Source organism: Branchiostoma lanceolatum, chromosome 3 (genome assembly GCF_035083965.1).
Source record: "Branchiostoma lanceolatum isolate klBraLanc5 chromosome 3, klBraLanc5.hap2, whole genome shotgun sequence".
Taxonomy (NCBI): domain Eukaryota; kingdom Metazoa; phylum Chordata; class Leptocardii; order Amphioxiformes; family Branchiostomatidae; genus Branchiostoma; species Branchiostoma lanceolatum.
The window spans coordinates 33,323,777-33,339,941 of record NC_089724.1 but is presented as its reverse complement, the minus strand read 5'-3'; the positions used below and the strand labels follow the sequence as shown (position 1 = coordinate 33,339,941).

General features: G+C 40.2%; 2 protein-coding genes across 2 annotated transcripts; both read right to left on the bottom strand.

Moving 5' to 3' along the window:
- Nucleotides 1-940: 940 nt before the first annotated feature.
- Nucleotides 941-7,805, bottom strand: LOC136429365 (F-box only protein 39-like). Its single transcript, XM_066419208.1, has 5 exons — nucleotides 7,631-7,805; nucleotides 6,643-6,808; nucleotides 6,135-6,284; nucleotides 1,931-2,024; nucleotides 941-1,279 (listed from the first exon to the last, which is right to left on the bottom strand). Exons 2-5 carry the CDS (start codon nucleotides 6,796-6,798, stop codon nucleotides 1,122-1,124), a joined length of 558 nt encoding a protein of 185 aa, XP_066275305.1. The 5' UTR covers nucleotides 6,799-6,808; nucleotides 7,631-7,805; the 3' UTR covers nucleotides 941-1,121.
- A 1,431-nt stretch (nucleotides 7,806-9,236) lies between these two features.
- Nucleotides 9,237-11,416, bottom strand: LOC136429572 (uncharacterized). Its single transcript, XM_066419406.1, has 4 exons — nucleotides 11,063-11,416; nucleotides 10,576-10,696; nucleotides 9,928-10,028; nucleotides 9,237-9,444 (listed from the first exon to the last, which is right to left on the bottom strand). Exons 1-4 carry the CDS (start codon nucleotides 11,269-11,271, stop codon nucleotides 9,237-9,239), a joined length of 639 nt encoding a protein of 212 aa, XP_066275503.1. The 5' UTR covers nucleotides 11,272-11,416.
- Nucleotides 11,417-16,165: the final 4,749 nt, after the last annotated feature.

Genomic DNA, 16,165 nt, shown 5'->3' with positions numbered 1-16,165 from the left:
TTTTGCATTTCTACGTTTTGAAGGAGGTGGGCGGGGCTGTGGTATCGGTCTATTTACACTAGGCACGGAAAACTAAAAGATCACCATGTAGCTTTTTTTGTGCCGCTTTTGAGCACTTTTGATAAGAAATCCGCACGCAAATGTGGTAAACAGTGGCATTAAATGTCAATTTCATAAAGATCACAGCAACTAGAATATTTCCAATTTTCAAGCCTCATAAAATGCTCTGGGTGCCTTTAATCCCGGGTCAGGACATCTCGGTTGGGGCTGCACAAAAAAAAGGGGTCCCGTGTTCGAGGTGTCTCAGGCACTTTAAAGGAAAATGCTTTCCCTCCCTATAAAAAATATGAAATTTATTGCCCTATAACAAACAGACACACCGAAAACATAACATTGTAACTTATTATTTGTAACTTAGCATGGTTTACTGTCAAGTTAGCGGAGACATGTAAGAGGCGGATCAGATATGATTTGATGATGATAGTTTAATATTCCGAAAAAAAATTACAACGTATCCGTACAGGATACGCATTACTTATCATGATTGTCTGCAAATAATTAAGCAACTCTTAAGTTTATACACAACGTACATTGACGAATAAACTTGACGTCTATTGTTAGAAATTTCAGAATATATATTACCCTGTGCTCCCCGATCGACGGCTACTATATTAGTCAGTTTCACAAGCAAATAAGTCAGTCCGTTTCCTGTGTACTGGTATGGTGAAGCAACGTCTTCACAGCGCCGCCTAACGGTCCTTTTGCGATGAGCAGTTCACAAAAATGGTTCCATTCTACGTTCAACAGACCTCCCCGTATCATGTCCTTGTGCAAAGTCAGTTTGAACTTTCGGACCGAACAAGCAAATAAATTACGTTTCCTGTGTGGCAATTTTTTAACAGCGCCACATAGCTGCTCACCGACGATAAGCAGTGCAAAAATATGGTTCCATTTTACGGTTAACAGTCCTCCCGCATTACGTTCTTGTATAAAGTCAGTTTCAGACGTTGAGTAACCAAATAAATAAGTTGGTTTCCAGTGTATTGGTTTACATGTTGAAGCAACTTCTGCAATGGCATGTATCATGAGCGCCATCTAGCGGTCCATCTGCGATACGCAGTTTACAAGTACGGGTTCCACTCTACATGGAAGTTGTAGTTCAGTAGACCCTCCCGTATCATGTCCTTGTGTTTGTTGCGCACCACCTCTAGTTCCTGGCGAGTCTCCTCGTCCATGTGAGTCACCAGCACCGCTTTGAAGGTCGTCAGGATAGTTTTACCTGAGGAAAAAAATGGCGGAATATTTACGAATGTCTACATTCAGGAGTTCTTCTCTGAGAAAAAATTTACACGTGGGACAATACTATACAGATTGTGTGGTGTTCCCCTCCGTGAAAAATATCATCAAGTTGGAAAATCACTGAATAACAAGGATCTATATGAAATCAACAGCCGACGTTTCAGTGACCGTCTGTCCCCTTACTCAGGGTAATACTGGCCTGTACTATTCAACACTGCAGATAGGCGGCGCTGCAAACAATGTGGCCTCAAACGTAAACCATCGTCATATATTTAGTCCCAAACGCAAGGTATTGTCATATTGCCCTGAGGAAGGTGAAAAACGGTCACCGAAACGTCGGCTGTTCATTGTATATAGATCCTGATTAAGAATAAAGGATCTTCTTATCCACTGTGGTGTACCCGTTAACAATGTAAAAATGCAGTCAACAACTTGACCGTTAAATTAGGTTGACACTTGACAGAGATATGTATATATAGAGAGAGAGACTCGGAGAGAGCGAGAGAGAGAGAGAGAGACTCGGAGAGAGAGACTCGGAGAGAGAGAGCGAGAGAGCGAGAGAGCGAGAGAGAGAGAGAGAGAGAGAGAGAGAGAGAGAGAGAGAGAGAGAGAGAGAGAATGATGTTCCTACCTTCCTTTTTAAGTTGACAGACGGAGTCCACAAACGCCGTTCTCATCCATGTCCTGATTTCTAACGACCACAGCTTCTTACTTGACTGGATCAGCTGTGAGGATGAGGAAATATGTACATTTTAGTCTGAGAGCTGTTATCATCAAGTTGGGTTTTATTTTACATGCACAACAACGTTAACAGCATATGATCAGTACTACAAGACAATGTTACAAAGCAAAATGAATGTGTACCCTCGCCTATTACGTTGTTGTATGCACGTGATTGTTAGATGGATTATGTGACGCTTTCTGGCTGTACGATGATTTTACACATTCAGAATGAATGTGCAACGCTCCATATTACGTCCGTAAGTTATTAGAAAGACATCGTTTATAGTACTTAAGAGCAAATGTCTTTAAGGATCATTGTTTAATGGTGTTTAATGGTGGCAGGGGTCAAAAAATAGATTTGGCTCATATTTTGCACAGTGATAGTACTTGGCCCAAAACCCATCAAAATAGCTTTCTTTCTTCTCAAAACCAATTGTTGCCATGGCAACAGGCCAAACAAGTTTTGGGGCCATTTTTCCTCATTTGGGCATGTCGAAAACATGAAAATTGGCTTACTTTAGGACAATATTACGAGCACATGCTTGAATATTAGGAAAAAATAAAAACGAGACTAAAAAGACTAGCTCTTCAGCTTTTTTAACGTAGCTTCAAACTTTTAAGAAAGTCAATTTGAAGTGCATGGGCAGCCTGAAAACAATACAGTGTTTTAGGCCTTTCAAAAAAAGTAATATTTGCCCCCACTTTGTAGCGCTGTAAGTACAAAGATGGTGATTGTTTTTGCTTCAAATTCAAACCTTATGTAGATGATTATATTTGCTGTCAATTGCATGCTTGCAAAGTTTGGGGTCTTATTTGGTTGTCACGTGGTTGCCCTCAGAATTAGGTCCTTTTTCATGTTTGACGTAAAATATGATTTTGAGCCATATTCAAGATGCAATATCTAAAAAGGTAGAACAGTGATCTAACTTAACTTTATGTCAAAGGTAGCCTTATCTATTGTCTATCAAATGAGTGCTTGTAGACGTTGGGGTCTTGTTCCGTTTTCGTGAACTTGTCCCTAAAAGTAGGCCATTTTTTGAACATGTGCAGAAATCGGCATTTTGGGCTGTGTTTGATGCTTTGACAATCTCAAAGTGGGGTATTGTTTGAATTCAAATTTTTATCAGTAGTAACCCCATGTTAAATCTACCAATTGAGTGCTTGTAGAGGTTGGGGTCTTGTTTCATTGCCGTGAACTTGTCCCTAAAAGTAGGCCATTTTTTGAATATGTGCAGAAATTGACATTTTGGGCTATGTTCATGTTTTGAAAATGTCAAAGTGGGGTATTGTTTGAGTACAAATTTCTACCAGAAGTAACCCCAGGTATAGTCTAACAATTAAGTGCTTGTAGACGTTGGGGTCTTGTTTCGATGCCGTGCACTTGTCCCTAAAAGTAGGTCATATTCTTCATATGTGAAGCCTATAGCAATTTGTGTGTAAAGCTTTGACGATGTCAAAGTAGGATGTTATTTGAATTCAATTTTTTAACAGCACCGAAGTGCCTCATGTGTTATCTATCAAATGCATGATTATAGAAGTTTGGATGGTGTTGCTGTGTATTTGTCCCCTAAAGTAGGCCATAATTTGGACCATGTTCAGAAATAACATTTAGCACTACGTTAAGAATTGAAGCTTTTGAAAGTAGATTTTTTAAATTCAAATTCTTTGTGACGATAAAGCTATATTGTCTTCCGATGATTCTTGTGATTACCGGTATTACACTTTGGATAGTGTTTTCCCCTGCTCACTAGAGGCATTTTGGCGACGCCTCAGGGGCTATCTTAATGGTAGATATATTGTGTGCAGTTTGCAAGAATTCTAAGAATTGTACAGGAATGTGAAAGTCAACGGGACGATAACTCAAGAATGCCTAGATAGATTGTCGTCATGTTTGGTAGGTGGGTAGGTCTTTGTGAGACTTTGAAATGATTGGCTTTTCGGCCCCCTATAGCTAGTGACTTTCTATGGTACTGCAGGGGAACTTTCACTTTAGAGATCTCTTATTTGAACATGCTATGGTCATGATATTTCAGTGGTAGATAGCTCTTTGTTGGAAAAATTGGCCCTGTAGATTTGGATCCACTAGTGGATCCCCTAGTGCTAAAAAGGAATAACCCTATATTGCTATCTCGGTGCGGATCATTAGCATTTCGCCCAGCTTCCAGAGTACTGTGGATCTCCCCTCACACTATACATGAAGTACCATTTAGTAAAAGATTGAATTCAAACAACATCCCTTTTTGACATTTTCAAAGCATCAAACACAGCCTAATATGGCCTACTTTAAGGGACGAGTTCACTACAATGAAACAAGACCCCAACCTCTACAAGCACTCAATTGGTAGATTTAACGTGGGGTTACTACTGATAAAATTTGAGTTCAAACAACACCTCACTTTGACATTTTCAAAACATCAACATAGCCAAAAATGTCAATTTCTGCACATGTCCAAAATATGGCCTACTTTAAGGGACAAGTTCACGGCAATGAAACAAGACCCCAACCTCTACAAGCACTCAATTAGTAGATTTAACATGGGGTTACTACTGATAAAAACTTGAGTTAAAACAAGACCCCACTTTGACATTTTCAAAACATCAACATAGCCAAAAATGTCAATTTCTGCAAATGTCCAAAATATGGCCTACTTTTAGGGACAAGTTCACGGCAATGAAACAAGACCCCAACCTCTACAAGCACTCAATTATTAGATTTAACATCGGGTTACTTCTGATAAAAAATTGAGTTCAAACAAGACCCCACTTTGACATTTTCAAAACATCAACATTGCCAAAATGTCAATTTCTGCAAATGTCCAAAATATGGCTTACTTTTAGGGACAAGTTCACGGCAATGAAACAAGACCCCAACCTGTACAAGCACTCAATTATTAGATTTAACATCGGGTTACTTCTGTTAAAAAATTGAGTTAAAACAAGACCCCACTTTGACATTTTCAAAACATCAACATAGCCAAAAATGTCAATTTCTGCAAATGTCCAAAATATGGCCTACTTTTAGGGACAAGTTCACGGCAATGAAACAAGACCCCAACCTCTACAAGCACTCAATTATTAGATTTAACATCGGGTTACTTCTGATAAAAAATTGAGTTCAAACAAGACCCCACTTTGACATTTTCAAAACATCAACATTGCCAAAAATGTCAATTTCTGCAAATGTCCAAAATATGGCTTACTTTTAGGGACAAGTTCACGGCAATGAAACAAGACCCCAACCTGTACAAGCACTCAATTATTAGATTTAACATCGGGTTACTTCTGATAAAAAATTGAGTTCAAACAAGACCCCACTTTGACATTTTCAAAACATCAACATTGCCAAAAATGTCAATTTCTGCAAATGTCCAAAATATGGCTTACTTTTAGGGACAAGTTCACGGCAATGAAACAAGACCCCAACCTCTACAAGCACTCAATTGGTAGATTTAACATCGGGTTACTACTGATAAAAATTTGAATTCAAACAATACCCCACTTTGAGATTGTCAAAGCATCAAACACAGCCCAAAATGCCGATTTCTGCACATGTTCAAAAAATGGCCTACTTTTAGGGACAAGTTCACGAAAACGGAACAAGACCCCAACGTCTACAAGCACTCATTTGATAGACAATAGATAAGGCTACCTTTGACATAAAGCCAATTTTCATGTTTTCGACATGCCCAAATGAGGAAAAATGGCCCCAAAACTTGATTGGCCTGTTGCTATGGCAACAATTGGTTTTGAGAAGAAAGAAAGCTATTTTGAGGGGTTGTGGGCCAAGTACTATCACTGTGCAAAATATGAGCCAAATCTATTTTTTGACCCCTGCCACCATTGTTTAATCCTTATAGACATTTGCTCTTAATAAATTGACATATTACTTTTTACAGAATAAATTTCGCCTTTGGTGCCAATTCGCGCCCGTTTGCCAGTTGCTATTACTTAGAAATTTTTAAAAAATCGCCAATTCAGGCGACAAATTGGCGCCGATTGGCGACAAAATGGCGTCAATTCGCGGCTGTTTGCGCCTGTAAGAGAATATCGTTCGCAAGCAGGCGCGGGGTCCAGTGAGATACCCGCTTTAGTATACAAAGTAGGGACGTTACCTGGAGTAGGGGTTCACACAGGTCATCGTCCGCGTTCAGCAGATCGATGCTGAGCTCCTGTAACGTCTGTCTGAAGTACTGCTCCACATAGCGAACCGTCGGCGACAACACCCAGTCTCTGTGCACCACGTAATCGTTGGTGCACGTCAGCTGTGTTGGGAGATAGATAACGAATGTGCTGTTGTTTTAACGTTTTGTTACCTAAATAACTTACTGTCCGACCTCGCCCCACGCCTGAGGCGTCGCAAAATATGCTAGCTATTCTTTGGCTGTAGCATCTACAAGGTCAGACTACAATCAATATCTATGGATCTTTTTGTCAACTCATCAGGAATGGATTCTAAAAGATCGGACTCCAAATGATATGCTTATCACTTTTTTGTCCACGCCTCTGGGGCGGATCCTAAAGATAGGACTACAACGAATATCTAGATCTTTTTTGTTGACGCCTCAGGGGCGGAGCCTATTTTACATACCATCCTTCTAAGATATCTGTTTACAGTCTTACCTCCAGGTTTGTGAGCGGCATGTCGGGAAGGAGGCACTGTTTCACGTCTTGGTGGAGCAGCACGCGCTCGAAGGTGAACGTGACCTTCAGATTTGCGCATGCGCAGCGCAGGGAGTACCACGACATACTCCAGATACGCTGGAAGTGCGGATCCATGTGGAACACCCTGTTGATGAACGGCACAGAGAACGACCATTCAACGTAAAGTAAAACTACAGGTATCATGAATTAGATTTAGTTATAGTTTAAGCCCTCCTGACACCATATGGTGTTTAAGACGGCGACTATCTACGTTCCCCTTGCTTTTGGGCCACACAGCGATAAAAGCATAAATGATACTACAATAGTGGGTTCAGCCCCTAATACCACCATGCGTTTGTAAAGTACATGTAAATAGTGAAAATTCCCCTACGTGTATTACGTGTAGAATGTCTGTGAACCTGATGACTAGAATAAAGATGTCTCCATGTATTGAGCATTTTGATAAAAGATAATTAAAGGTTCTCTTCTTTATATCATTCTCACATATCACAATGCAATGGTGACGATTACACTTTTATCAGTAAATTCCTTGATAGTCGTTTCCGTATGTTTATCTATCTCATTATTTGCTTGTTGTGTTGTCTGTTTCTTTGTGTGTGTGTTTTTTTTTAAATTTTTTATTTATTTACAGGAACACGGTGCTTTGGCACAATAATAACGTAACTGTGTCAGTGCAACGAAGGTATGTACCATAACATTCTCAATAAAATTATCTAACTAAAAAGTATTGGTCTTCATGTAAAGATATGCTCCGCCCCTGATTCGCTGGCAAAAACACACGAGCAAACTGTAGACGCGTGCCAAGTCAAGATAAATCTTAATACATTCTCGATGACTTAAATAAAGGCTTTGACTTGACTAGACTTGACTTGACATACGTCTACGTACGTTTCGCCCTTATTTGTTTTTTGGCGACGCCTCAGGCTATGAGCTAACTACTACATACTTGATGTTCAGATCCGTGAGACTTCCTCCGCACGTCTCAGCCAGAGTCGTCAGCAGCTCGTCGGACACACAGTTGTAGTTCAGGTACAGAACCGACAGGTGGCGCAACCGCTTGAAAAGCTGGTGAAACTCGGGTAGTGCGTAGATGGCTTGAGCTACAGAATTGGTGGGTGGGTGTTACGTGTTACAAAATGTTTGTTTATACATACGTTGCTGTGTGCTCTTTGTTCCGTCAACATAAAATCACAAGAGGTCATTGTTCTAGAACGGCATTGTACTTAATATTATGCTGACCGCTACATGTCTGCATTTGTTTGTATGGAAATTTCGCATAAGCTGTAAACAACTAAGAACAGTATTGTACAATGTTCTTAGTACAAGCTGTTTAGAACAGGGCGCATGTAGGGTTGATCCACTCACGCGGGACAAACCCCTACTCTTATCCATATACAATGTATGTATGGTGGATATTTGTATACAGAACAGGGACACACTGCATTGATTACATGTATGACATTAGCAAGCGCATCAATTTTCGTCCGTTTCAAAAAAAAAAAAAACGTTTGCTGTTATACTGGGAATGATACAAAGAAGCTGCAAAATTAGCCGTAAGTCACGAACAAAATGTTGGAGACGGATAATAACGTAAGATTTGGTCAATACAGAAAGTCAAATTTTCTACCATTTCTTTACATAGTATGTTGAATAAACATTGTAGAATGACATACCAGTATTAAGGAAGGAGTATTTCAACATCGATATCATTGCACCATTAGAACCAGTTTAAAAACTGAGCTTTCAAAGCCAGTTGGCAGTTGGGGCAGTGTGCCACACAGGCTTATCACCCTAACTGCCCAGTGGGGTGCTTGATTACAGTTCACCACAGTTTCTGCCAAACGTCCTTATCAGAGTTCTAGCAGTTTCGAACGGGGAAAATCCGCTTTATCAGTTCCCTACAAACTTGGCTAACATATTTTATCCTCATTCGAAAAGATATGAGTGTTTTTGAAGAAGATAATCTTCATAACATCAGCTGTTATGTAGATCCACTGAAGTGTCGCTAAGTAATTATCCTACCCAGGGGTTCTGTCAGTGTGCGGGAAGTTGTTGTTTACAAACATTAGACTCTATGTTGAGGTGGTGTCACAGACTTTTGCAGCTTGTTTTTGTACAGTTAAAAACACCATACATGCCAGAAATAGACGAATTAAAGATGAAAATATGCTGAAAAGTGGTTATCCATCTCATTTGTATTAGGATTTGTTCACAGGAATATTTTCAATTTTTGCGCCAAAATGTTACATAGTGCAGCTTTAAAAGGTACCTTTGTCGTAAACTCTCTCCTTGTAAAAAAGTAATATACTGTTTGTTATACCGTGATGTTCTGTTCTTTAGTAATTTGTTCAACCTTCCTGGCCTGACCACTTAGATGACATAATGAAGGCAAGTTATTTTGACCATCTTTTTTTATTTGAACGCTAGCGACAGTTTAAAATTAAGGGTTTCAAGATGATGACAGCCATATAATAAAAATCAATATAATCTTAGTGAAACGAAATAAAATTGCTTGATCAATACGTCTATTTATATCGAAAGTTTATCTAAATTTATGATGATGATGTTGATGATGATGTACCTGAACAGAAGTAGTCTTGTATGTTGAGAACCCGGATGTTGGCCCCACTGCGCCTGACCAGACTGCTGAACATGCGCAGTCCGTGCTCCGGGGTGGCGTTCATACCCTGCAGCTCCACCCAGCGGAGTCGGGCCTGACTGCGCAGGAACCACGCGATGGACCGCACCAGGTCTGCACTCCTGCAGGATTCAAATCAGGTTAAGCGTAAGCGCCCTCTGGGAAAAACATGCAGAAACTGCAGTGCAAAGAGAGAGGGGGAGAGAAAGTAAAAACTATACTCTCTTTGTGGTGAAGTAATTATACTAATACGTAGGCTAATGTTGTTATTGGAAAATAAACGTTTCCATCATCTCAGATTCCGTGGTTCTTGAAGTAGTAAAAGAAATGATCGCTAACTATATGTAGCATCACACATGTTTATTTTTTTTTAAACAAAAATAGGCATAATTCTAGTCAAAGTCATGAGAACTTGTATTGCCGTCCCCATTTTCAACAACTAACATAAACACTGTCTAGAAACGCCAAAAATACGGGTACTCTGCCTGAACGTTGTCACTGTCTAGAAACATTAGTTCACTTTGCACTGACGTAAAGATTCGTCAAGACAAGGTATAAACCTTGACAAATTTGGTTTCCAAATAAAGCGTATCACCGTCAGTCACCTGTTTTGCCATGTCCGTCGGTGCAGCTCGAAATGACGTAGTTTGAGCGTGCGCAGTTGCGCCTTGCCCCTGAGCCGTGACAGGAACGTTGTCATGGTTTTCTACGAGAAACAATAAGAAACTCTTCTTATAAACAAGATCCGTAGATGATATGACAAATTCTGCACAAATCCAATATAATACTAGTATCTACCCAGCCAAATACGTGTTGTTGTTGTTGTCCTTATTTAATACGTTTAATCGAACAATGCGATTGGAGGTGGTTTCACCCTCTTGGTAGTAGGTGCCATCTGGCAAATAATATACAAGAACGCAAACTGCACAACCACACACAAAAAAAAACAGGCACACACACACTTACACGAGCACATACTTACACACTCGCAAAAACACAGCTAGATCCACACATACACGACCACCTGCACATGCACATGCACACATGAATACACACAAGGCATCGCGGTCGCGACCGATCGTATTGGAAGTCTTTGTTGCTGTTGTTGTTCTGTATTTATTTGTTGTGTGCTCTTAATTCCGTCATAATAATTCATAAAGCCTAGTCGTCATTGTTCTAGAACGCGATTGTACTTATTATGACTAATTATAACACACTACACATACACACTCACATCAACGACTCTCACGAACCTGTATTCTCTTGCAATGGTGCATCCTATGAGCACCCCTAGCGGTTTCCGGGTACTCTGCCTCGAACGTTTTCAGACAAAACGCTAACCCAAGTGGATACTGCCTCAGCATATCACAGGTCCTAAACGGTGCAACGGTTTGAACGACACAAACATCACACATTGACAACAATATGTCACAAATCCAAAAGAAAAAATAATATGGTACCCTTGTATACTTTTCCTTCCGCAAGCAAATACATAATGTTTACCTTCGCATGGTCTACTGCTCTATTTATTCTTACTCTAAAACATTTATATCTTTAAATGGTACCCAGCCCCTGCTCTGCCACTTGCTATATTATGTAATCAAACACCACAGGGTGACTGTTACACCTCCAGTAACCATGGTGACAGCCGTCTGACCCAGGTCATTGACCTTACATATTTGTACGGTCAAAAAGACGAAGAAACTCAACAAAAAAACACCAAGGAATAATAAAAAGTACCTGTGAAATTCTGCGGTGTTTCCAAGGTCAAAAGTACGGTGTCTCCACAGAGAGGGGTGGGAGTGTAGCCCGTGCCAGCGGGAACACGTGACCGCGGCGCTCGCCCGATCCTGCTCATTTAAATACGATAGCACCTGCACCACGATTTCGGCGGGGAGGTATGACCAGTCCATCGGCTCTTCAAACGGGTCCACGTCCATTCCAACCATCTTTAAACGTCGTTATTTTTCAAAATTACCTCACCAATACCGTAAGAATGTCAAATACAGCGGCCTTTTAATGTTCGGGACGACTGCAAGTAGTTCATACTGCACTGACGGTTGACGTTTGAGATTTGGTACAGTCCGAACAATGAAAACTATTGTGACGTTGGGTGTCGAGGAGAGTGTTGTGGTTTTCCGATGCGTTCTAAGCTGTGCGCATATGCCGATTGTTGTTTGTGAATGACGCAAGAATAAACATTTTCGTTTGTGACGTCACCAAGGATGTGTATTAAGATCGCAAAACCTTCGTTTTTAAACGTTGTTGACCGTATAGACCAATTCTATAGCCCTGTTTACCTCTGTCAATATCATAAAAAATGCAAAATAAAAACATAAGAATGCAAAATCTATGACGGACATACAGCTACTATCTCATTGGTCGAACCGCTAATTGTAATGATATCATTGGTTGAACGGCTAATTGTGATTGACAGTCATGTTCCGTAGTGTAGACCTTTTCGTTTGTGACGTCAGGTGGAGATGTGTGTATCAACAATGCAAAACGTTCGGTTTTTAACGACGGTGGCTAGAAATTATATCCACCTTGGTTTAACTTCCTCCTTCCGATCCCGAGGCAAGCATTTTGGAACCAGGGTTGTAATGGTTACGAAGATAGGCAGCAGGGAGAAGGTTAATCAAGAAATATACCACAGTTGAGAGCGAAGAAGCTGGGAAGAGGCCTAGGGTGAAATCCGGCCAGAACGAGACACTAAGATGCAAGAATACAAAGTATCAGGCCTTTAGAAGTAGGCATTTCTTCTTTTTATGGTTAAATATACTACGTAACTTTTTTTGATTCGCAAAAACGGTGAACAATGGGTTTTACTTGATTGCGCATGGTCTGTGTGAGTAAAGTTGGACGAGGAATGGTTGGATTTGGCCATCCTCAGAAGTTTTGGAAAGACGTGACCAGTGCCGAATATCGTTTTCAGCACCAAGGACAGTGCTACATGCAGCTAGCCATTGAAGTGCGCCATCTGCCGATACATATGTAAAGTGCAGAGATTGCACGTCGGCAAGTATGTCCACATATAGCGAAATTTTATGCACATGTTGTTTATCTTATATTCCAAGGGGGTTCTGTTTTTCCTTTAGTTATTTTTCTTCGTTTTTCCGCAGCTCTACATTAGAATTAATGCTTCAACATGGATCCAAATTAAAGATTTATCTAAAATTGGGAACAGAAAAACATGACATGATGCTTTCACAGAGATGGTTTAAAATACGTGACGACAGAAAATCGTTGTGATCAAATATTGCGTTTTCGTAAGTAAAGTACTAGTGTCATCCTCAAAACAACTAATAGTATATTTGTTTTTAAATACACATCGTGTTTGAAAGGTTGTATTATTACATTGTTATCCAAACAAGATTACACCCAAATTGGCTTTGAAGGGCTGGGTAGGTAGGCTAGCGGACACGGGATCTAGAGGTCACGAGTTCGATTCCTGGCTAGACGCCGTGTCCTTGGGAAAGGAACTTCAAGTTTTCTCACTCTACCAGTTGTAAATATACTTGACTCGGTTGGGGAGGTAAAAGGCGATGAAGGAGAGAGGTGTGGGTGCCACCTTCACTTCCATTACCGTGCCCTAAACACGGTGGTAAATAACCCACTGCCCCTACCCGGCCTATGGGACTACATTTACCTTTACCTTTTACTATCCAAAAGTACCGATTATGTACGTTATAAACTGACCATTCAACCCGTTGTCTTTCAAAGCTCTCCAGGCACATGAGAAAAAAAATTATGCTTAAAACTCATTTAATAATGTTGAAAAAGGCTGGACAGCTTCTTTGCATTATTCGATTCTAACACATTTTGAAGACATACACCGATCTCATAGCCCCGTCCACCTTGGTCAAAATGTAGAAATGGAAAATAACATCATAAAAATACAAATATTTGACGGACACACAGACCCATTGGCCGAATCGATAACTGCCATGCTATCATTGGTTGAACTGCTAATTGTAATGAACAGTCTGGATCGGTCCGTAATCTTATCTATCCCCACGGGTGATTGACATGTTTGCAATCAAGCAGAAAACGTGTTTTACACCTGATAACACTTGATAGCAATCTCAGTGCCTCCGAGTAAATTTCTTAAAGGCAACCAAAGCAATATAAGGGCCCAACAATGGAAAAAAAATTAAAAAAATATGGTATGTAAAACTGTTTAGCACATTTGCGTAATAACTTCACACTTTGAGCATTTTAAAACCGCGCAAAAACGAGCCGTACAATGATCCCCTTGGTTTAGCGAGCCTACAAAAACCGACGTCATATTTTTGCATAATAGATGTTGCTATACATTGTGGTAGTGTTGTTTGAACTTATCATGTGTAGAAATGACTAAATAGAATGACTTTCAAAATCCAATATTCCGGCCCTAATATTGCTTGAGTTTCCAACAAACAGCGACAAATTTCATCTGAAAGTTAATTAGAACTCTAACCGTTGAACGGGGATTTCTTTACAGTACTCTGAGTTTGAATTTATAGAGCCAAAGTTTTCAACATATACTATCCGCCCATGTGCGCTCAACTGGTAGCAGCCTCACAGTTGAGTTCCTGGTTCCAATTAGTTGCTAACTGGGAAATCCCGGTTCAATCCTGGGTCAGGACGTTTCGGTTGCGGCTGCACCCGTCTTTTTGAAGGGACGTAAAATTAATGCCTCGGGCACGTTAAAGGGGAAGGGCTAGCAATCCCATCCTGTAAAATATACCCTGCTACTGAAACAGTTAGAAAACTTGCTGCCCTGTGTGCCACTAGGCACTACAAGGGTCTGAACGGAAGAATGAATTGGAACGATAAGGTTGTTTATCTATCATGACCCCAGTGTCAGAACCCAACACGCTACCTACTCAAGTTGCCGACAAACCAATTAAAAGAACACACTTAAATCAATTAACAAAGATTATTGTGTACACTATATTTATCAGTGTTGTTACTGGAGGGTTAGTCGATTTTAGAAAATCTCCGAATACTTCTAGAAACGCAAAACAATATGGGATTTCTTGTGTCGAAGACTGTAGGTGAGGGATATTGTCTTGCATTGAATGACAGTAGAAACATCACGTATAGACAACAAAATACAAATTGCTGATGGCGTCGCTGCGGCCGATCGAATTAGCAGAGCACTCAACGAATTTCATCGACAAAAAAACTAATCTTTTTAAGCTTTAGGTGTTTTGTTGTCTTTTTGGTCATACTTTTACGTTTTGAATGACATTCCCATTATAGAGTCAAGGGTATCGGTAATACAAGTCCAGTTTAGGACGCAGCGACGCCGCCAGCGTGCCGCGGGTTCAGTGAGAGGGGGGCCAACTTTGCGAATATCACAATCTCAGTTTCGGGTCCACGTCAGGCACGAGAAAACCTTATCACACTGTTGCCACTCAATTAAAACTAATGTACAATAATGACTAAGATTCATCAAAACGAGATTTGCATTGGTTGCGCCATTTGGCCAACTGAATTTTTTTCATAAAACAAAAAAACAATGTCAGGCGACAAATTGGCATCAATTGGCGCCGATTTGTAACGGTTTACGCCATGCATTTTGCTTGCTAAAGTCTTTCGCGATTGGCACAATCCAGTGAGATATTTGCTTTAGGCAAGTCATGGGCGGCCAAGCATAAAGCACTAAGAGATCATTGAGCACTGGCTGAAAAAATGCTTAGAGAGAAAATATAAAATAAAACACATGCAAAATGTTTCCAAAACAAAAGAAACAATAATGCACACGCCTCACGTCTAAATTATCATAATTGAGTATTGACTTCTTACAGCGTAACATGATGTACTTTGAGACGATCCACGACGACGCCCCCCTCCCCACATTATCAAGAAATTTTAACACCTGTGGTGATAAGGTTTAGAACATATCGACACAGTCGTAACATGTACCTGTTACAGTAGTTGAATAAAATTGTGAAATGTGTCCAGAGTACGTCCCAAATCTACACCAAGGTACAACTTTTCAGTTATCATTTCATTGGAGGTATGGATATGAATTATGACAACTTAAAGTCAACCGACACTGAGAGATAAATGGTTTCCATTTTCAGGTAAGATTTTTTTTTTGCTTAAGCGTTCTTGGATACAAGCATAACTGTCGGAATGTTATTTTTTCAGGAATAGGAATATATTACTATTTAATTGCTTTAGAAGCATATAATCTGTCGTTAAGCAAAGTAGTAGGCAACCTCAAGCCAACCGTACACACTCACGCCGTATCTTCAGAAAACTATAAAAGACAGGCCACACTGTACTTCCTCATTCGAGCCTTTGACCATCAAAAAAGCCACACACAAGGCGAAACTAGTCTGGATGTGGGCTTGAATAAAGTCTTAAACAGAGACTATGCGGCTACAGCGTCTTTTCTGAAGATACGGCGTGAGTGTGTGCAGTTGGCTTGAGGTCGCCCACTACTTTGCCTGTATAATGTGTTGTTGTTATATAGTAGTTGACCTTATGCCTGTGTGCATGTCGGTTTTAGGGTGTCTAGAAGTTAAATGTTGCTGGTTCGACTTGGTATGGAAAAACAGCAGGAATTTTCAATACAGAAATACCCTCTTTTGTTGAGATAAAATGGGAGACGAGCTTACAAGTCAAGTCAAGTCAAAATTTATTGCACAACAATTGTAACAGGTCCAATGTAAGGCAAAATACTACTGGCTATCTATGTTAATCTAGTAAAACTACAGGAAGGTTCTAGGCCATACAATGTTGTCAATGCTTACATGCAGACACTATCACTGACAGTTGCTTTGGCTATGTGAATAGTTTTATCGGGTTAAATCAATGGATATCAATTTTTTAGACTAACAAAAGAAC

Excerpts from the sequence above, each read along its gene's own strand:
- LOC136429572 (XM_066419406.1), bottom strand. The coding sequence starts at position 11,271 with ATGGTTGGAATGGACGTGGACCCGTTTGAAGAGCCGATGGACTGGTCA. Across the intron at positions 10,697-11,062 it reads AACACCGCAGAATTTCACAG|GACCTGTGATATGCTGAGGC; the intron begins GTACTTTTTATT and ends TGCACCGTTTAG. Across the intron at positions 10,029-10,575 it reads ACCATTGCAAGAGAATACAG|AAAACCATGACAACGTTCCT; the intron begins GTTCGTGAGAGT and ends TGTTTCTCGTAG.
- LOC136429365 (XM_066419208.1), bottom strand. The coding sequence starts at position 6,798 with ATGGATCCGCACTTCCAGCGTATCTGGAGTATGTCGTGGTACTCCCTG. Across the intron at positions 2,025-6,134 it reads TGTGTGAACCCCTACTCCAG|CTGATCCAGTCAAGTAAGAA; the intron begins GTAACGTCCCTA and ends TCATCCTCACAG. Across the intron at positions 1,280-1,930 it reads CTGTCAACTTAAAAAGGAAG|GTAAAACTATCCTGACGACC; the intron begins GTAGGAACATCA and ends TTTTTTCCTCAG.